Source organism: Barbus barbus (genome assembly GCF_936440315.1).
Source record: "Barbus barbus genome assembly, chromosome: 11".
Taxonomy (NCBI): domain Eukaryota; kingdom Metazoa; phylum Chordata; class Actinopteri; order Cypriniformes; family Cyprinidae; genus Barbus; species Barbus barbus.
Window position 1 is genome coordinate 16,764,819 of NC_136739.1, and position 21,608 is coordinate 16,786,426.

Sequence of the window (21,608 nt, forward strand, 5' to 3'; positions counted from 1 at the left end):
TATGTGAGTCCTCTGTAGGCTTTGATGAAATGCGTATGCATGTTATATTGTTTAATACATTTTATTAAGTTAGTTCAACGGAACTATAAGTTACTTACTTTTGATACTTTATTCAAAACGATTATTATGGCCTATTGTGGTCTGCAATGCATTGGTTACCCAATTGCTCGTTAGTGATGGCCTTGGATGAGGAGTCTATGCCCGCACCTGCCGGGATCCGTACTCGGATGTTGTAAGCCACTAGCGGTGGATCCGAGGCAACAGCATTTGGTGGGATGGGCAGTGATGTTGCTGTAAAAGAGGATATTGTGACTTTAAATGAAGTAGAGAGCTGAGAGGGAGAGGAGCAGGGGCCTAAATTTCCATTAGAGGCAGCCTCACGCATAATATCGGCCTCTGGGGCTTGAGGTGGGAAACTGATGGAAGCAAAAAAGAAAAGGGAGTAAAAGAAAGATGTGTGGGTCTGTTGCGAGCAGAGGCAGCCTGGCGCTTGCTTCACCTGCCATAGCTATAAGCCACAGGAAGGGAGTCCTGAATAATTTGAGAAGCCTGCTCTGCTAGCGGAGGTAGCCTCGCGCTAGTGTCTGCTTCGGGAGCTGGGGGCCACTGAAAAACAAAATCGAGTGAGGCTTTGCTGCGGTGAGAACAGGGGCGTGGCCCAGGCTCGTTGAAGGCCTGCTGCTGCGACCCGACGCTCGTGGAGACGACGGTGGTGTCGAGCAAGGTGAGTTCAGAGTTTTTCTCAATCTATTGGCCGCCTTGGCGGCTGGAGTGGATTTAGGAGTGAGGTTGGTTTACGCGGTGAAGAGTAGATTGTGTAAATCCGCTTTGTTTACTCTCCGAATTGATCAGCGTTTGCCTCAGGCTTCAATACGAACCTCTTTCCGATCGGAGGGATTGTTGGCACGGATATTTGCGTCCGAATGATAAGAGGATGGAAGCGACGCCAGTGGAGGCGAGGTAGCCTCGGCGTCGAGCAGAGAGCAGCGGCCGCGGCAAAGTACTGGAGCTCGGCGGCCGTGTCTGGTGGAGAAAGACAGATCATGGGGCCGGCAGATTGGCCGGAGGATCCGAATAATCCTCAGTATAGGTCTCGTTGTTTGGACGGGACACGTTGAGTCTGAGATGTAGTGGAAAAAGATTGCTGATTATCCGTCAAATGAACAGCGGTATGTCAGCTGTATTTATAGCCGTACATTGATTAACTTGAGTGCGAACTTCCTGTGTTAATTAGGCTAAGTATCTGACGCGCTCCTCCCAACCTTGTTAATAAAATATCATATAGTGGGGATAATCAGTACCTCCTGTCTGTTTAGCCCTGCCCACAGATTCACGCGTGTGGTTTTTACGAGAGTGCATGTAGTTTTTACACGCAGGTCTATGCAGACACCAAATGATAAAAATGGCTCCGAATACAACAAGACGCTGTGCAGTGCCAAGCTGTAGAAAAACAGTGTTTGTGTTGCCTTCCTTCTGATCCTAACGTTAGGAAAGAGTGAATGAACTTAATTTTTAATGAAGTTCCAGACCGCATCAGTAAGAACTTGGTCCTTTGTTCACTTAATTTTACTGGGGATTCGTTTACAAACAAGGCTCAATTCAACATGAGATTTTCAAATAGATTGAAACTAAAAGACAATGCTGTGCCAGCTATATTGGATCTGACAGTAATGCCGCAACACAAGTGTGAGTAAGTGTTTTCATTACATGGTCTCTGTTGCTTTGTCTCTTCTTACAGATCGTTTGATACAATTACAAACGTTTTGAAACATACACAACTGTTAGCCAATCATAGCAGTGGGCATTTACTTCTGAGTCTACAATCTGCCACGCCTATTCAAACAGAGTGTTCTGATGAGGGGGGTCAAAACAGGACAGAAAATAGCTTATTACTTCTAAATAAATAATAGCTTATAACTGATGTTTTTTTAATGTAAAAATCTTGATAACATTATAAGTGGACCTCAGAGAACAGTGCAAAATAAAACAACTAAAGCAGTTCATGACCCCTTTAAAGTTTTAGTAATTTTATGTCATTTTTTTATTAGATTTTTTTTTTCTTCAGTTTATTATTACAGTTTTAATTATTTAGTACAGAGAATGTGATAAAATAAGTTAAATATAAGAAGTTTCTTAGATTTTATTTCAGTTAACATTTATTTTATTTCAAGTAATTTTCTTATGGTTTTAGTTTTAGATGACAATAATAACTCTGGTTCTGTATTGACTTTACCTTCTTAAAATGTGATATAAATGTTAAACATTTGTTTTAAACTAATTGTTTTGGCGGATTCAATAATTATTTAATGTTTAATTTGAATGTTGCATTGTTACAGTAAAAAATTAAAAGAGTAATGAATCATTATGTTCCAAAAGAGCTGGCCAGAAGATGCGCTGCAGGCTGTGGCATCTCGTTTCTTGGAAGACGTTGAAATGACAGACACTGCTCGTGAAGGCTGTATCAGCATGTGCAAAAGCTTCCACACATCCACCATCAATCTCTCTGCATGTTTCCTTTCGGAGCTGCAACGCTACAACTATGTCACACCAACCTCCTATTTGGAGCTCATCTCTATGTTTAAGCATCTAATCCAGGGAAAAAGAGCGTAAGTCATCCCGCTATTAGAGGCTTTACATTAGAATCACTGACTGATTAGGTTTGAATAATTAGGTTGTGTCACATTTTGGCATGTGAACTCTTTCTATGATAAGCATTATTTATGCCAGTGATAATGATGTTGTTATTGGTTTCTGTTGTTTCAGTGAGGTCATGAAGCTAAAGAGTCGTTATGAGGTTGGTCTCGAGAAGTTGGAATCGGCTGCTACTCAGGTGTCCACAATGCAGGTAGAGCTCGAGGCCCTTCAGCCTCAGCTGCGTGTGGCCAGTAAAGAGGTTGAAGAGATGATGGTGGTCATCCAGCGAGAGTCTGTGGAGGTGTCCAAGACAGAGAAAGTGGTCCGTGTGGATGAAGCAGAGGCTAATGAGCAGGCAATGGCTGCCAAGGCCATTAAAGATGAATGTGACGCCGATCTGGCGGTTGCTGTGCCCATTCTGGAAGCTGCATTGGCTGCTTTGGATACTCTCACCACACAGGTTGGAGGAAACTACAACTGACTAATTATTATTTATGATGCATACAAAATGTTTATAGCAACAAAGAGCTCTCAGATTGTTTTTGGCCAAAGAAAAACTTTCTAGCTTGAGTTAGAGAGTTAAATTCCGCCATCATTCACTCAGTCTACATCTCCTTGTATGACTTTATTTTTGCCGTGAAACACAAAAGAAGATCATTTTGAAAAATGTTGGTAACCAAACAGTTTTGGTGACCATTGACTTCTACTGGATGTACAAAAACTGAGAATTTGTTTTCATATTATCTTCGTTTGTGTTTCACAAAAGAAAGAATGTCATACAGCTTTACAATGACAAAAGTGTGAGTAAACAAATACCTGAATTCTCATTTTTGGGTGAATCTCTTTAAGTAATAAACACCAGCAGTGTCTCTTGGTGACTTGATGAATGTTCTTACTATATACTTTTTAAACTATTGCATACCACCAATATCCAATAAATCAATCTGTGTCACACTCTGTAGGATATTACATTGGTTAAATCCATGAAGAATCCTCCAGCTGGTGTCAAGCTGGTGATGGAAGCCATCTGCATCCTGAAAGGCATAAAACCCGACCGTATCCCAGACCCCTCAGGTTCTGGCAAGAAAGTGGAGGACTTCTGGGCCCCAGCGAAAAAACTGCTAGGAGACATGAAGTTTCTCCAGAGCCTTCATGAGTACAATAAAGACAATATTCCAGCCAACTACATGAGCGTCATCCGCAACAAATACATCACCAACCCAGACTTTGTTCCGGAGAAGATCCGCATGGCATCTGCTGCTGCAGAGGGTCTCTGTAAATGGGTTTGTGCCATGGAGTCCTACGATAAGTGAGTTATAGCTTAACGAACTAAAGGTGTAGAAATGTTTATTAATAAGAGCCATTTCATGGTGTAAACTTTTTTTCCTTCACAGAGTAGCAAAGGTAGTGGCCCCTAAGAAAGAGAAGTTGGCACTTGCAGAAGAGAAACTGAAGGTGGCCATGGAGAGCCTCCAGAAGAAACAGGCTGCTTTGAAGGAGGTCCAGGACAAATTGGCCAAACTACAGGAGACCCTGGAAGCCAACAAGAACAAAAAGGCTGACCTTGAAAATCAGGTAAGCAGAGTACAGTAGTCACAAAAGTCAACAAACAGTGGGCTACTTCTCCTGAAGGCTTGTGTATTACACTATGTTCAACTATTTTTTTCTGTTGACATTCTTTGTGAACTCCAGTGCGGCCCAACCCGGTTAAAATGTCCGCTCTTTGTTGGAAGTTTGTTTTATTTAGGATTTTAGTTTGTGTTTTTACATCAAGAGGACTTGAGAGAGTGTTTTCATTTTCTTCTGTTTACTTTCCTTCAGATCATTTTATGTTCCAACTTTGAAGTTATAAGAGTGAAGCCTTTGTTTCTAAACCCACACACAAAACACACAGGGGCACATGCACACGCACACACACACGCACACACACACGCACACACACACACACACACACACACACACACACACACACACACACACACTGTGTTCTCATTTGTCTGTAGAGACTGCCTGTCAGTTTAGCGCGTGTTTGGGTAAACCAAGCATCACCTAGGCCCTTCTGTCGTTTTCTGCCCTATTTCACATCCTTTCATGTTCCTTCTTATTTTTTCCCCCTTTTCTCCATGTTTGTAATTCAGGTTGTCTGTTTTCCCTATTGGAGGTTAGAAATTGTTTATGCCATGCTCTCTCAAGCATGGCCAGAATCAAGGCACTTGAATGCACTAAGGCAAACCTGTTATGCTGTTCCTGAAGCTCCACTGGAACGGTCTCTTTTAAATTGTTTTCTCACTTTGGGATACGAGTTAGAAAGAACAGGAATTATGGAGGAATTCATCTCAAAGAGCATGAAGTGTCATGCTACCAGATGCAGCTGTGTCACAAAGAATTAGTGAAGTACCATCACAGGGAGTGAATAAGATGTTTGTATTGTTTAGTGATTGTGCTGTCAGCTTCGTGCCCAAGCGCTGAGCTCCCATCACTCTCTGTAGTAGCTGTGCAGGCTCACTCTGTCATTTCAAACAAAGACTGTGTTTCTCTGGTGCCAAACTGTGGGTTTAAAGATCCATTTTTCTGTGATGATAAAAGAGGGCCTGCACTAGTGGATCAGACATTCAATTAGATGCTTTATTTAGAAGGATGTTTGTGTAGTAAACATTCATTTATGGTCGCAAATGTTTCATATAAATGCAGTCATATCTGATCGTCCTTTTCTAAACTGTGCGAATGGTTGATTATCTCTGAATACAGATGACAGCCACATTTAACCTGCTGTATCTTTGATGCCAACACCTGTTTTAGCATGTTTTTAAATTATGTTAAATGCTGCATTACATCATAAAATGGTGACATAATTAGAACTGGCCTTTAGTCAATATTGTACACATTTTCACTCCAGTTTTTAGTGTCACATGATCCTTCAGAAACCATTTTTAATATGCTGATTTACTGCTCAAGAAACATTTATTATTATTATCAGTGTTGAAAACAGTTGTGATGCTCTCAATATTTTATTTCAGTGTTCTCTGATGAATAGAAAGTTTAAAAGAACTGCATTTATTTGAAACATCACATTTGTCTTTACTATCAAATTACTGTGCCCTTGCTGAATAAAAGTATACTTTAAAAACCTTACTGACCTCAAACTCTTGAACAGTAATGCATGTCTGTGTAACTGACTATACATCTCCCCCTCTCCCATGCATCCTTTAGTCTCCTCATTTTCTATTTTTTTTTTTTCTGTAGGTGGAGTTGTGCAGTAAAAAATTAGAGCGTGCAGAGCAGCTCATTGGTGGGTTAGGAGGAGAGAAGACCCGCTGGAGTGAGACAGCCTATAACTTAGGTGAACTCTACAACAACCTCACCGGAGACATTCTCATCTCTGCTGCAATTGTGGCCTATATGGGTGCCTTTACTTCCAGTTTTAGACAGGTGTGCCAACTCATAAAACAGTCCATTTCTCCTGCCAAGCCATGTGCTTATCAACTCACATTGTTCATATCTTCACAGATTTAAAAAAGGGGGCTAATTAAAATCTTTTTTTAAAAAGTGGAAAGTCATTGAGCTGATACATTTGTATTCACACATATATTCTAGTATATTAAACTCCTTAATTAGACTTTTTGTTTATTTTAGTGCTGTCAAACGTTTAATCCCATCCAAATAAAAGTTTTTGTTTACATTATATATGTACAGTATGTGTACTATGTTTGTTTATGATGTATATATAAATACACACACATACAGTATATATTTTGAAAATATGTATGTTTATACAGTTATATATTCATATTGTTATATTTTATAATATATTTAATATATAAACATAACATATTTTTTCTTAAATATATACATGCATGTGTTTGTATTTATATATACATAATAAATATACACAATAGAATACATATATTATGTAAACAAAACCATTTATTTTGGATGTGATTAATCGTTTGACAGCACTAGTTTATTTATTTTTTCTTTTGAATTGTTGGTTTGTTTAAACACAAATATGTAAAATTTAAGATATTAAGCAAAATTTTGTTTTGTTTTGCATTTGTTAGTCAATGAGCAAACTAATCACCTGACCATAATGGTGACACTATTTATAATATCTACATATCCCCAAATAGTGAAGTATTAATACATTTTTCAAAGACTTGTGGGTATTTCCCAAACAGGGATCACACAATGCAGCAGAACGTGGTTGTGTACTGTAAGCGAGAAAATTATTTCTCATTGATTTCATAGTAAAAATGTTAATGTAATATTTTTTGTACAAAGATATAGCTAAATGTTGCAAAATCATGGCAGTATTTTACAGTGTAGAAGAGAGTCTATACTTAACACTGAAAGACATGGGAGTAGTAGCCATGAGGGTTTGTTTGCTTTTCCATTACATTTGAGTCTAAGCACTGTAACATGAATGAAATTCAACATCATATTCTGTACAGTTTATATTACAGTGTTTTTGATATCCTTCTATAGCTACTATTTGTACACATTTGCCCCTGTCAGCTGGTTACTCTTAACAGCAGAGCAGGGTCCATAAAAAAATGAATGAACTCAGTGAAAACACTTTGTACAATACCAGGTATTTATATGGTGAGTTTGAAATAGCACTCAGGGAACAGGGAGTAGTTTCACTTTAATATTTCCCCCTCTGTGAAAGCAATATCTTTTCTCCCAGAAGAGGGTCTTTTTATATAAGCTTTTGTGCTGGTACATGACACACAGCTTATTACCTTTGTGTGCAGTAAGTTTTTATTAGATTTAAACCGAAAACAAAGATATCGAAACGATAATAGTTCTGTCCACAATACCAGTATTAGGTTGAAACTAACAGATAAGGTTGGATCTGTGTTTTCAAATAGGATTAAAACTTCTTACATTTCACAGTACGCCTTCCAGTGGTTGTTTCTGCATCAGACTGTCTAAAGCAGCTGTGATCATGTTGTCTTTCTTGAGCCGTGTGTCTGTTTCTGTGTCTGACATCTACAGCGAGCTACAGAGGAGTGGATTGACATGTGTAAGACAAGAGGAATTCCCTGCTCCAAGAACATGTCACTGATGAATTCCCTGGGTGAGCCGGTGAAAATCCGCAGCTGGACTATTGCTGGCCTCCCTTCCGACAGTTTCTCCATTGACAATGCAATCATCATCTCGTGAGAGCTTTTTGCCATTATTTCTTCCTTTAAGTTTGACAGTTTTAGACTTCAATTTGTATTAAATATTGATTTTGAAATACTTTTTTGTTGTTTTAATTTTAGGAAGTTTAAGGTTTTTGAAGCCATAAAGTTTCAAACCATATTCATATTTTATGAGATTTCTTATTTCTAGCGTCATCTAAATGCAGTTTTGATAAAACGCAGCAGCAAACTTCTCACACTGGATTGCACTTATTTAATTAAAACTGAAAGAAAGCACATACTAGATTAGAAGATATAGAATTGTGCTCGGTAGCTCTGTCTAATACAAGGTTTGGACGAAAGGATGTTTTTTTTTTTCATTGTATATTATAATTAATGATTAGTAATGGGCTGTATTGCTGTGATGGATTAATACAGAAAATACAACTTTTAGACACACTGTTATTAAATACTACTATTTACCAGTAATAGTGACTTTTGAATGACTTGTCAGGTAGAGGAATACCGTAAAAGTAGTGAAATATATTGTGATATTCTTGAATACATGACCTGACTTATTAGACATTTTGAATGATGGAGATGATTTGTCATGGCCAGGAAGCTCTTGTTTGTGAAGGATTCTTAAGATTTTCTTGTTGCCTGCAGTAATGCGAGGAGGTGGCCCCTAATGATTGATCCTCAGGGCCAGGCTAACAAGTGGCTGAAGAACATGGAGAAATCCAACAGTCTCCACGTCATCAAGCTCAGTGATGCTGACTTTGTGCGCACATTAGAAAACTGCATCCAATTTGGCACTCCAGGTGAGAAATACTGACAGCTTTTAAACGTTATTATGATTATTCGGAAAATGCTTAATGCTTAAAGCTTACTTTTATAATACTCTAAAATTCTAATATTGCTCATTGTCAGGCATTATCAAACAGTGTGGTTGACAATCAAGTCATTTTTCCCCCATTTTGATCAAATCAAACTTAAAAATCAATGAAGGAAGAAAAAACAACAAAAATTCTCAGGGTGCAATACCAGTATTCCTCCCCAGGGGTCCCCCTCCACCATGGAAAACAAGCACAAATCACCGATCCAAACCAGTGAATGTTACCTGTTGATAAATGCACACATTGTCTCTCTTTCCCTGGAGCAACATAGTTGCCTTGTACATTACACATTAAGCCTGAAAACACAATTTTTTCGTCTAATTTTACACTCGCAAAGAAGGCCCAGGGGTAGACTCAAAATGCAACATGAGATACTCAAATGAGCCGAGTAATCTGGCCTAAGGTGCCTGTGTCTTCCATCCTCAGCTCCTGCTCATCAGTACTGCTCTAGGATGAAAAGCAGCTTGCGTAGGCAGGCCATTGTTTTCTTACCATTCTCCTCTAGGAGTTGCATTGAGTTTATTTTTTAATTTCTTTGTTGTTGTTTTTTTCTGCTGCACTCGTTCAGTTCCCACTTCAACTACCTGTTTTTTTTTTTTTTTTTTGAGTAGGTCAAATAAATGCTTCTGCAGATCTCTGTTTTTTGTTTTATGTTGTTTTATTGTAATTTTCGGTTTGGTTTAACTGTAATCATTCATCTCTTATGTTTTATAGTGTTGCTGGAAAATGTTGGGGAAGAACTGGACCCCATACTTGAGCCCCTGCTGCTGAAACAGACTTTTAAACAGGGTGGCAGTGTCTGTATCCGGCTGGGCGATTCCACTATTGAATATGCTCCAGATTTCCGGTTTTACATAACAACCAAGCTACGAAATCCACATTATTTACCTGAGGTCTCGGTTAAGGTGAGTCTGCTTTACTCGTAAAGTCACACATGGATACACTCAAACATTTTTCTGCTTCTAAACAAGGTCATATATAATTTATCATCTAAATAAAAACATGATGTTAGTCATACTGTATCAAACATGCAATTAATCAAACACTGCTAAGCTCATGCTTACTGACAGGTCTATGTGGGCTGGATGAATAGACCAAGATTTCTACACACTGAACCAGAATGTACGATACCATTCAAAAGTTTGTGGTTGATAGAATTTCTTAATGTTTTTGAAAAAAGTCACTTATGCTCAACAAGGCTGCATTTATTTAACAAAAATACAGTAAAAACTGTAAAATGCAATATTGTGAAATATTATTACAATTTAAAATAACCCTTCTATTTTAATGTATTTTAAAATGTAATTTATTCCTTTGATGGCAAAGTAGAATTTTCAGCAGCCATTATCTTCAGTCTTCAATTTCACATAATTATTCAGAAATCATTTTAATATACTGTTGGTATTTAATTCTTAAGTGTTAAATTCTGTGAATCTTTCTCTATTTAAAAGGGTTGATAGTCTCTTTCAAAGGAGCTAAGAGCATATCAATCTTTTACATAAACTCTGCTTTAAATTAGTTTTAATTATGCAGTTTTATTGTCATGACACTTAAAGCTATGCCATTAGAACATATCCTATTCTGCCTATTCTATCATGAACTCATAAACACGCACATAGAAAACAAGTATTACAGCTGAACTTTGTCAGTCTACATGACCAGTGGCTAAAATTAAATGGGAAGTGTGTTGCCACTAGGGTCACCAAAAGCAATTGCAAAGTGGTTTCCTGAACACTCCCTTAATCTGACAAATAGTCATGCCCTAAACACATTAGTCAATGTTACTGTGTCAGGCTGGTCTGGATGCTTGGAAAAAATTGAAATATATGGATTCTGTACCTGTTTCCTTCACAACTACCTAGACTCCTTAATGAACCTGAGAAATCATTTCCCTTTTAGGATGAGCATGTAGTGTTCACAACAGGATAAAACAAATGATACTGTAGTGGAAGACCATTCTTCATACCACAAAATGGGTTGCACCGCAGCAGACTCACATGTGTCTTTGCCAGTAATCAGAGACATATTAGGCCTGATATTAGCAAGCAGTCACAAAATCTTGGAGGATATCATTTACGTTCTGTGGTTGGTTATGCCATATCCACAAAGCCTTATGAAAAAAAGCCTTAAACACAAGGGTCTGTTCTCATTAAAAATAGGATTCTAAGAACAGCCGCCTCCAGCACTCTCAGTGTTTTGCTCCTGTTCTGTTCAGGTGACCCTGTTGAACTTCATGATCACCCCAGAGGGGATGCAAGACCAGCTGCTGGGCATTGTGGTGGCCAGAGAGAGACCTGACCTTGAAGAGGAGAAACAAGCCCTCATCGTACAGGGGGCTGAGAACAAGAGGTACCACCCAAAAACATAATTAACCTGACAGTTTAGTCCTGTGAGTTCCTCACTTAAAATATTGTGTATAAAAGCAAGACAAGTCGGGTAAATAATGATCTTCTTATGAAGTGAGGGCAAAGAGCAGCATGCAGTGCAGTCATGTAGAAAAACGAACAGGGATAATACATTTGTGTGTGTTTAACCATGTACTTTCTCTCTCTTTTCTTTGTAGACAGCTGAAAGAAATAGAGGATAAAATCTTAGAAGTGCTCTCTGCCTCAGAAGGGAACATTTTGGAAGATGAGACTGCTGTTCAGATCCTCTCATCTTCTAAGGTTCTGGCCAATGAGATCTCTGAGAAACAGGCCATTGCCGAGGTTACTGAGCGGAAGATTGATCAGACACGCTTGGGCTACACCCCCATCGCTGTCCACTCTGCTATTTTGTTTTTCTCCATCGCTGACCTGGCCAACATCGAGCCCATGTATCAGTACTCTCTAACATGGTTCATCAACCTCTTCATCCTCTCCATTGATAATTCCCCAAAAAATGACATTCTCGAACAAAGGTACTACAAATATTATATTTAATTGTCTGTTATGTAATTGGACATTTCATGTTTTTTATCATGCTTTAAAAAGTCAAAGTTGCAGCTATAAGGCACTTTGAATATCTAGCTCACACTGACACTTAAAAGGATAGTTCACTCAGATTAAAGGTCTATCATAATTTACACATTCTAATGTCATTCCAAACTTCTGTGACCTTCTTTCTTATGTGAAATTTTTTTTGTCCATACATTGAAAGTCATTGGGGGTCTAATGATGTTTTGTACCCCGCTGATTTTCATTAAGCACTTGAAACATTCTTCAAAATATCTTGTGTTCCACAGAAGAAACAAGGTCATACAGGTTTTGGAATAACATGATTCTAAGCAAATGATGACAGAACATTCACTTTTGAGTGAACTATCCATTTAAAGGCATTATATTTTCCAGAGAGACTATCTCTTACATGGGTTCTGTGGTTTACTGGATATCTAGCATGGGAAGGTTTTTTTTACAAAAGAATGTGAAGACATTGTTTCCCTGTATGACTATTTACCATCAGCACTGTCTTACTAGGGCAGTATGGCTTTCTGATGTGAGTTTGATAGCTGAGAGCTGTGGGAATACCATGACACTTCAGCCCTGGGCAGAATCCTCTGGTTAAAAGAACACAGTGCCAATTCTCTAGAGGAGAGACACCAAAACCAGATCTCTAAAACTTAAAAGAGTGCCTTTTAAAACTCTGCTACTATAGCAGCAGGTGTTCATTTAATACTTTACTGTGTTAAATATAAATAAATGTTTTTTATTTAAAGTGGCATTTACAAAAAAAAAAAAAAATAGTTGTTTAGTTTCTATGTTTAGTTTAGTGATTCTCAACCTGGTGGCCGGGACCCACTGAGGAAGTGGTTCTCAACCTTTTTGACTCCAGGGCACCCCACTGTCCATAGTAATATTCAGAGGACCCATGACATTTCCATTTTTTTGTGATTTAATGGTTAAGAATTTTTTATTTTTTTTTATTCACAGTTTTACCCAGTATTTTAAAGCTTGTCATAACCAGAAAATTTTTTATATTAGTTATAAAAATGAATAGGTAGGTGAATTAACATAATCTTAAATCAAATGTAAAAACATAGAAACCAACAACATATTTTTGTGTTTATTTATTTTTATTACAGCAGAAGTACCAGAGATACATATTAACTTAAATGGGAGGCCTTGGAAGGGGGCCTTGGAATAAAAGTTTAGAACCACTCATCTAGTCAATAGACACCAATATGATGATCATAAAATGTAAAATCTATAAGGATATTGATATATTCCATTGATGATAGAATGCATTAGGAAAGCTGTTATACCAGACATACTTATACATCTAGAAGTAATCTTAAAAATGTGAAGGTTCAGTGTACATCAGATCACTCAAACTATTTTTGTCTTAACATTTTCTTTAGATGCTTTCAAAATGCTTCTCAATGAACCAATTTCTGCTACGCTTTCTCTGTGTATTTAGACTCCAGATTCTGAAGGACCATTTTACGTACTCTCTTTATGTCAACATATGTCGCTCTTTGTTTGAGAAGGACAAACTGCTCTTCTCCTTCTGCCTCAATGTCAACCTGCTCAAACACAACAAGCTTGTGAGTAACCATCTCCACTCGCACACAGCTGATTTATTGAATCAATGAGCTAAGGCAAGACAGTACTTCATCTGATAAATAATAGTAATAATGAAGAGGTTACTCTCACACAAGGTCTCTTAAGGTTAATGACTTGCATGCATCAGTCTGACAATCTTTATATCATCCCTGTTTTAAATGATCCTGCAACATTCGTCCACATAAACACAAGTTTAACCGGTTTAATCGAAGTTTAAGTGATTTATAATGTGTTCTTCACACTGGCTCTCCGTGCCTGAGCTGTTGCACAAGTTGCAAGTGTCTATCATTCATTTATTGTCCTGTCAGTAGTTTTGTCAGCTCCTGAATCAAGTGGTGTGAGGGCGATGCACCAGTACATTTATTTTCATAGACTGCGGCTTTTCTGGTGGCAACTTTCAGACTCATTCACTGTTGCTTTGTTCTTTTGAGTTGCATATTTAGTCAAGCACAACTGCGGAAAAACAAACTGTGTCGAAACTAAGTGAAGGAGAATTTTCATTGCAGATATAACTGAATTACATTATGCATGAACAATTTTCTCTTACCACATTCTGTTCCTTTCTCTTTCAGGTGGATGAGAAGGAATGGCGTTTTCTCCTGACAGGCGGTGTGGGTCTGGATAACCCCCATTCGAACCCCTGCACCTGGCTACCTAAGACATCCTGGGATGAGATCTGTCGATTGGATGAGATGGAGCGGTTTAAAGGCCTGCGGAAAGACCTGGCTCGACTCCGGGAGGGCTGGAAAGAGGTTTACGATAGCAAGGTGCCATTGAGACTAAGCACACACTATTTCTTTCCTGCTCAGCAGTGTGAAATGGACAGGGGAGGTATGAAAGGAACACCAGATTTTTCATTTTATGGTCTGTGTGTGTGTTCTGCAGGACCCCCACCACACTGCTTTCCCTTCAGAGTGGCAAGAGAAACTAGGACAGTTCCAGAGGATGCTGGTTATAAGATGCTTACGGCCAGACAAGGTAAGGATCTTTCTATTGAGTTTACTAATACACCTTGGATTGGATCAGGAAATAAAACGGTCTGGAATTCTGTCTAAAATTGAATTATTAACTAATTATACATCAGAAAGACTTATACGCAGCCATTCAAAAGTTTGAGGTCAGTAACATTTGCATTAGGTTGATCAAACATGAAAGTAAAGACGTAATGATACAAAAGATTTCTATTCATTAAAGAAACCTGAAAAAATGCAATGTAATGTACAATTTCCAGAAAAAGAACAGCACAATAAGAGCGGTTTCTTGAGCAAGAAATAAGCATATTAAAATGATTTCTGAAGGATCATGTGACACTGAAGACTGGAGTAAAGGCTGCTGACAATTCAGCTTTGCCATCACAGAAAACATTAATCTTAAATTGCAATAATATGTCACAATATTTATTTTTTACTGTTGTGTTTGTTAGATGTAATACTGTGTAGTACAAATGTAAGAATATTCACATTGGATTTAGACCTTGTCTCTACCCATCTCAGATTGTTCCCATGGTTCAAGAGTTTGTGTCAGACAACTTGGGGCAGCAGTTTATTGAGGTGCCACCCTTTAATTTGGCCACGGCTTTTGCCGACAGTCACTGCTGCGCTCCACTCATCTTTATCCTGTCTCCGGGATCAGATCCCATGGCAGCACTGCTCAAGTTTGGTGAGGAACAGGTATGGACAATTAAGGACTTTTTTCACATAATTTACCTTTATTCTACACCGTTCTGTCCCTTCTCCTATGAACCCTCTGATGATTTCCTGGTTTCATGAAGCCCCTCCCTCAGAAATACGCAATGGGCTCAGATTGGTTAGCTGGCCCAGTGTTGTGATTCGCTAAACACCTAGTGCAGTCCAGAAACGTAACACCCCTCACCTCAGTGGCATGTGCTCCGTTTGTATTGTAAACAATGACGTCGTCAATATTGCTTATAAATTTGAGCCCAATTGAGACCCAGAGAATATTAGTAAAGAGGATTGAACAGGACCTGTGCAAGCACAGCCCTTACAGGACATTTTAGAATGGTATTGTTTGTTGTTGTCTCATACTTTTAGACATGCTGTTATTTGTAAATGTTACTGCTTATGTTAGCTTCTAATATAGGGTTTTATCCTGATTTAAGCTTTAATACATCAGAATACATGATTGTGTTGTAGCATTTTTGTAACTGTAAGAAGTTTTTGCCAGCAAGTACTGCTCGCTACCACGGCAACCGTGTACATGTCATGTTTAACGCTTCTCGTAGCTATATGAAAAATATCTGTCTGTCTATACACAAAGTGTTTCGTTGGAACACAGTTTATTGATGGAGCAGACGAGCTGATGATCTGAATCAGGTGAGAGAGAGAGATGCAGAGCAGAGCATGTGCAGAGCAAGGGGACGTGAGGAACAGGATTAAGAACCACTGCTTTAGAACATTGATTTTGAAACTTGTGAATCCATTAGAAGACAGAATCGCTGTTCATACAGTGGTGTGAAAAAGTGTTGGCCCCCTTCCTGATTTTTTTTTTTTTTTTTTTTTTGCATGTTTGTCACACTTTAATGTTTCAGATCATCAAATAAATGTAAATATTAATCAAAGATAACACAAGTAAACACAACATGCAGTTTTTGAATTAAGTTTTTTATTATGAAGGGGAAACAAAATCCAAACCCACATGGCCCTGTGTGAAGAAGTGCTTGCCCCCTAAACCTAATAACTGGTTGGGCCACCCTTAGAAGCAACAACTGCAATCAAGCGTTTGTGATAACTTGCAATGAGTCTGTTACAGCGCTGTGGAGGAATTTTGGCCCACTCATCTTGGCAGAATTGTTGTAATTCAGCCACATTGGAGGGTTTTCGAGCATGAACCGCCTTTTTAAGGTCATGCCACAGCATCTCAATAGGATTTAGGTTTTTCTTCAGCCATTCAGAGGTGGATTTGCTGGTGTGTTTTGGATCATTGTCCTGCTGCAGAGCCCAAGTTCGCTTCGGCTTGAGGTCACGAACAGATGGCCGGACATTGCCCTTCAGGAATTTTTGGTAGACAGCTGAATTCATGGTTCCATTTATCACAGCAAGTCTTCCAGGTCATGAAGCAGCAAAACAGCCCCAGACCATCACACTACCACCACCATATTTTACTGTTGGTATGATGTTCTTTTTCTGAAATGCTGTGTTACTTTTACGCCAGATGTAATGGGACACACACACCTTCCAAAAAGTTCAACTTTTGTCTCGTCAGTCCACAGATTATTTTCTCAAAAGTCTTGGGGATCATCAAGATGTTTTCTGGCAAAACTGAGACGAGCCTTTGTTCTTTTTGCTCAGCAGCGGTTTTCGTCTTGGAACTCTGCCATGCAGGCCATTTTTGCCCAGTTTCTTTCTTATGGTGGAGTCATGAACACTGACCTTAACTGAGGCAAGTGAGGCCTGCAGTTCTTTAGATGTTGTTGTGGGGTCTTTTGTGACCTCTTGGATGAGTTGTCACTGCGCTCTTGGAGTAATTTTGGTCAGCCGGCCACTCCTGGGAAGGGTCACCACTGTTCCATGTTTTCACCATTTGTGGATAATGGCTCTCACTGTGATTCGCTGGAGTCCCAAAGCTTTAGAAATGGCTTTATAACCTTTTCCAGACTGATAGATCTCACAATCAACCACTCATTTAAGGGTTTTGGTTTGTTATGTGTGATGTCTTGTGTGAAGGGTGATCCTCTTTGTATTGTTAAAACACCATATCTGCCTTGTTGTTCAGGGTTTCACAGGCAACAGACTGACCTCCCTGTCTCTGGGACAAGGTCAGGGCCCCATTGCCATGAGCATGATTGAGACTGGCGTCAAGGAGGGAACCTGGGTGGTTTTACAGAACTGCCACCTGGCCACCTCTTGGATGTCCACCCTTGAGCGTGTTTGTGAGGTAGTACATAAAAATTAGATGATCCAAACATGATGGGATGGTTGCTGTTCATAGTCAATGTGTGCATGTCTACAACATTAAACAAGGTCCACCAATGGAAATACTCTGAAGCAGCACTTTGACTTTCTGCAGGAGCTGAATCCAGATACCACTCACCCAGATTTCCGCTTGTGGCTGACCAGTTACCCCTCTCCCAACTTTCCCGTGGCTGTACTACAAAACGGAGTCAAAATGACCAATGAGGCTCCCAAGGGGCTGCGCTCCAACATCATCCGTTCTTTCTACATGGACCCCGTATCAGACCCTGAGTTCTTTGACAGTAGCTCAAAGCCGGTAGGCCCTTCACAGAGGGTTTTTAAAGTGCTCTCAATATGATGCATATCCTTTGATGCTCTTAATGTTTATTTTTGAACTCCGTTACGTGTAAGAAAAGTGGCATCTGTTTGTGTGTTTTCAGGCTGTCTTTAAGAAGCTGCTGTTCAGCCTGTGCTTTTTCCACGCCTTGGCCCAGGAGAGGAGAAAATTTGGTCCTCTAGGCTGGAACATCCCCTATGAGTTCAACGAGACAGACCTGCGGATCTCAGTCCAGCAGCTACAAATGTTCTTGGACCAGTATGAGGTGAGATCACACGTGTACATGTCTTGTCTTTGTATTCACACACAAACAAATTTCCTTTTACTGTTCTTGAAACACACACACACACACACACTTCACGTCATCCTCTTCCTTTTCATGCTTTCCAGCGTGCCCCTTTAAACCACCCCTAAAAAAAGAGCATTCTTGACATTTCCCAGCTTCAGAGAAGAACTCCTCATTCTTCCCTTCCTCCTTTCAAAACAAGCAGACTGCACAAACTGATCAAGAGCCTCCCTGAATGCTCTGACATTTCTCCAGTGCTACGGAGTGCCACCCAATGCATTAGCAAGGGAAATTTCAACAGGAAATGTCACAATCCTGCCACTCCTCTGTCCATCTTTTCATATCCCGCCTGAAGATCGTTATATCAAACCCACCTGCCTGACATGCACCTCCACTTAATAAAAAAAGAGCCTTTGTTGAGCGGCCATGCTTTTAAGACACATGAAAGGTTGTTATTGGGGTTTTCTTGTCTTTTTTAAAGCATTCCAAACAATAGGGTGAAAAAGTTGGGGCACAGCCCTCACCTGAGCTGACTTTGTTAGATTCATGGTCAAAATGATGTAGCCACACTATTCAAAATTAAAATAAATGACACTCATGATAAGAAATGTGAGTTGTAATCATGAGGACTATTTTTCGAGATAAAGTAACTTCACCTCAGTTCAAAAAGAGCTGAGTTGCAAAAATGCTTCATCATCGAAGTGGATTTGTCGTCTGTTCCCATTAAGTGTTTCCGATTAGTTAGTCTGATCATCCCAAGACAGTTTCCATCCACCATATTATGTATTGTTCATATTATTAAGTTTAGTTTTTGTTATATGGTAATTTCCCTCATTTTATTTGTTCCTATTAGGAGATCCCTTTTGATGCTCTTCGCTACATGACAGGAGAGTGTAACTACGGAGGTCGTGTCACAGACGACTGGGATCGCAGGACCCTGCGCACAATCCTTTCCATCTTCTACACCCCCGAAATCATTGACAACACTGAATACAAGTTTGATCCTAGTGGCCTGTATTACTCACCACCAGAAGGAGATGTAAGACACACTATGTACAGCATATTCAGTCTGTCATATTATATGTACATTTAGAAGTTTGAGGTTTTTTAATCTTTTTGAAAGAACTTTCTTATGCTCATCAAAGCTGCATTTGTTTGATCAAAAATACAATAAAAACAGTAATATTGTGAAACATTATTACAAATTAAAATAACTGTTTTGATATATTTCTATTTTGATATATTTCAAAATGTAATTTATTCTTGTGATGGCAAAGCTGAATTTTTAACAGACATTATTTCAGTCTTCAGTGTCACATGATCCTTCAGAAATCCTTCTAATTTGCTAATTTGGTGTTCAAGAAATATTTCTTATAATTATCAATGTTGAAGACAGTTGCGTCAAGTCAAGTATTATTTATTTCTTAAGTTCAAGAATAAATACAATAAATATAGTATAAAATGTCCTATAAAAATGACACAAAAAAGATAAGAAAATGAATGAATATCAATATACTTTTCAGTGGATTGAGCAGATAGTTTTTTTGTAGAATCAGCAGATGGATACAGCGGAGTTGATTTAAGTTATCAATCCTTAAAGAATACATTTTGTAGCTTAAAAAGCTTGTCCAGTTCTAGCGGGGTTATGGCAGACAAAATTTCCACAGCTGACATTAAAGCTAGTTCAATATTTCTGTCATATAAAATTCAAAGAGATTCTCTACAGAGATAACGCCGGAAACCAAACTGAACAAAGGCTTCATTTTCCTTCCTTCATCATATTTCCTTCAGAGGAAGACCATATGCACCTCTGCAAGCCGAGGTTTCTCATTCAAAACAAAGCCTAAGAGGAAGCAATTATAAGAGAAAACAACAATTCTGGACTTTGTACAAGCTCAGTCAAGGTGTTTGTCAGCTCGTGGGTCAGAATCCACATTATACGGTTGTGTTTAAAATGCCTACAGATATAATTGACTTTGGTAAACAAAAAAAACATGCATCTTTTGGAGAGGCATTGGTCCGCCTCTTTATGAAAGTTCTGAAAAGGAATTATGAGCTATAAGTTCAATAACTAAACACAGCGGGTTGCTGCCAGTGGTGATGTCTGATTTATTTGCGAGCACATGTATAATCTATGCCCAATTTTATTTGGCATTTTCTCTCAAAATCTTTTATTCATGAAAGTCATTTGCATAGCCATTATTATAAATGTCAGCAATCTCAAGGGTAGCCTGTTCTAAGTGCATGCCATTATTTAGCATCGCCATCCTGGATTTAGTGTTGCGTTAAGAAGCTGATTGTTTCCTTTTCAGTATAACAGCTACATTGAGTACACGAAGACACTTCCTCTAAATCCCTCACCTGAAATCTTTGGCATGAATGCCAATGCTGATATTACTAAGGACCAAGTGGAAACGCAGCTGCTGTTTGACAGCATTCTTCTCACTCAGGTGCATAAAAATATTTTGATTATTGATGCAAAGTAGCTAGTTTAAAGTAGCTCTTAAAGTACTATAATGACCTGTTTGATGTTTGTATATTTTTTGCCCCATTTCTCCCTCACAGTCCCGTTCTTCAGGTGGCAGTGCTGCATCTTCAGATGACATGGTGTACGAGGTGGCTGCAGACATTCTCAATAAACTTCCTCAAGATTTCGATACAGATGCTGCCATGCGCAAGTACCCCACCAGCTACAACCAAAGCATGAACACAGTGCTGGTGCAGGAGATGGGACGATTCAACAAACTCCTCCAGACTATCCGGGATTCGTGTGTCAACATCCAGAAGGCCATCAAGGTCAGAACATTAGCAAAACCACTGTGAAGGTTCAGCACTTCTATCGATCATGTTTCCAGGCCAAATTGTACTCCGATTTTTCCAGCTAGCCACATTCAATTAGCTCAGGAGTATATGGTAGCATCACGTTTTTTCTCTTGTAAAGTTGCATTTATTTTCTAAAAGGCATTTTTGGGTTGTTTGCGTTGATCCATTGTTTCATATTTGCACATTTTTTTAAATTATGCTACTAATTCCACACAAACCTTTATATAGAAGCAATGCAAACTAAGAAAAGTTTTTGAACATTCACTCCCTGCTGAAAGATACGAGGAAAATTCATTGTGCCCCAGGGCATGTCCTAATGCTGTGCACTCCAGCTGAGCCTCCTTGTCCTTTAGTCTGACTGACAACTAGGGATGCAACGATACCATTTTTTCAGAACCGATCCGATCCCAAAAATTCAGAGTATCTGCCGATACCGATCCAATCCGATACCAGCGCAGTTTTTTTTAAATCGATGTAGAATTTCTATACTTCTGTGTGTTACTCTTCTGTGTGTTAAACACAATCTACTACATATAGATAACGTAATTTTAATGAAAAATAACAAATGAAAAAATATATAATCATAATCTATGACAAAAATACTATTATAAACTTGGTTTAAAATACAGCAAAAAATACTCTAGAAAAATCATGGGTGCACAATAATTTTATAAAACCTAGTGAAACATTTTTATTTACAATTAAAAGTGAATAAGTGTAGGACTAAATCTGGTGAAATTATACACATTGCTCTTTGAATTGTTGTAAAATACATTCATTAAAAAAACAAGCAAATACATTTATATATAAGTCCGCATAGAAACGTTCAAAGTACAAAGAGAAGAGATATTGATGTGTAGTGTATTAAATCTGTGCGTAAGTTAATTAAGTCTTTTCTTTTAACAGTTTTAAACCTCAGTAACTGTGCGCTCTTGAAGAGAGTTTGACTGTAGTAACCGAACGCGACACGCAGTTTGAATGCTGAATGGAGGATGACAGACAGCCGCGGCGGAGAGAAGAGTTTACCTGAACTTGAATTTAAAGACTTAAATATTAA

At 38.7% G+C, this 21,608-nt stretch overlaps 1 protein-coding gene across 1 annotated transcript in view; it reads left to right on the plus strand.

Annotated features, from left to right (window-relative positions):
• The window catches only part of dnah7 (dynein, axonemal, heavy chain 7), a gene marked incomplete at its 3' end in the record, with an annotated part of 74,158 nt that overhangs the window by 47,010 nt on the left and 5,540 nt on the right, over nucleotides 1-21,608 (plus strand). Inside the window, exons 42-61 of the mRNA XM_079428839.1 lie at nucleotides 2,377-2,606; nucleotides 2,764-3,094; nucleotides 3,597-3,943; nucleotides 4,029-4,209; nucleotides 5,878-6,063; nucleotides 7,630-7,793; nucleotides 8,424-8,578; nucleotides 9,368-9,558; nucleotides 10,869-11,002; nucleotides 11,217-11,552; nucleotides 13,049-13,175; nucleotides 13,767-13,961; nucleotides 14,080-14,172; nucleotides 14,688-14,864; nucleotides 16,927-17,088; nucleotides 17,221-17,421; nucleotides 17,546-17,707; nucleotides 18,582-18,767; nucleotides 20,041-20,178; nucleotides 20,294-20,524. Coding sequence (XP_079284965.1) covers nucleotides 2,377-2,606; nucleotides 2,764-3,094; nucleotides 3,597-3,943; nucleotides 4,029-4,209; nucleotides 5,878-6,063; nucleotides 7,630-7,793; nucleotides 8,424-8,578; nucleotides 9,368-9,558; nucleotides 10,869-11,002; nucleotides 11,217-11,552; nucleotides 13,049-13,175; nucleotides 13,767-13,961; nucleotides 14,080-14,172; nucleotides 14,688-14,864; nucleotides 16,927-17,088; nucleotides 17,221-17,421; nucleotides 17,546-17,707; nucleotides 18,582-18,767; nucleotides 20,041-20,178; nucleotides 20,294-20,524 — 3,927 coding nt within the window. The remainder of the gene's footprint in view (nucleotides 1-2,376; nucleotides 2,607-2,763; nucleotides 3,095-3,596; nucleotides 3,944-4,028; nucleotides 4,210-5,877; nucleotides 6,064-7,629; nucleotides 7,794-8,423; nucleotides 8,579-9,367; nucleotides 9,559-10,868; nucleotides 11,003-11,216; nucleotides 11,553-13,048; nucleotides 13,176-13,766; nucleotides 13,962-14,079; nucleotides 14,173-14,687; nucleotides 14,865-16,926; nucleotides 17,089-17,220; nucleotides 17,422-17,545; nucleotides 17,708-18,581; nucleotides 18,768-20,040; nucleotides 20,179-20,293; nucleotides 20,525-21,608) is intronic.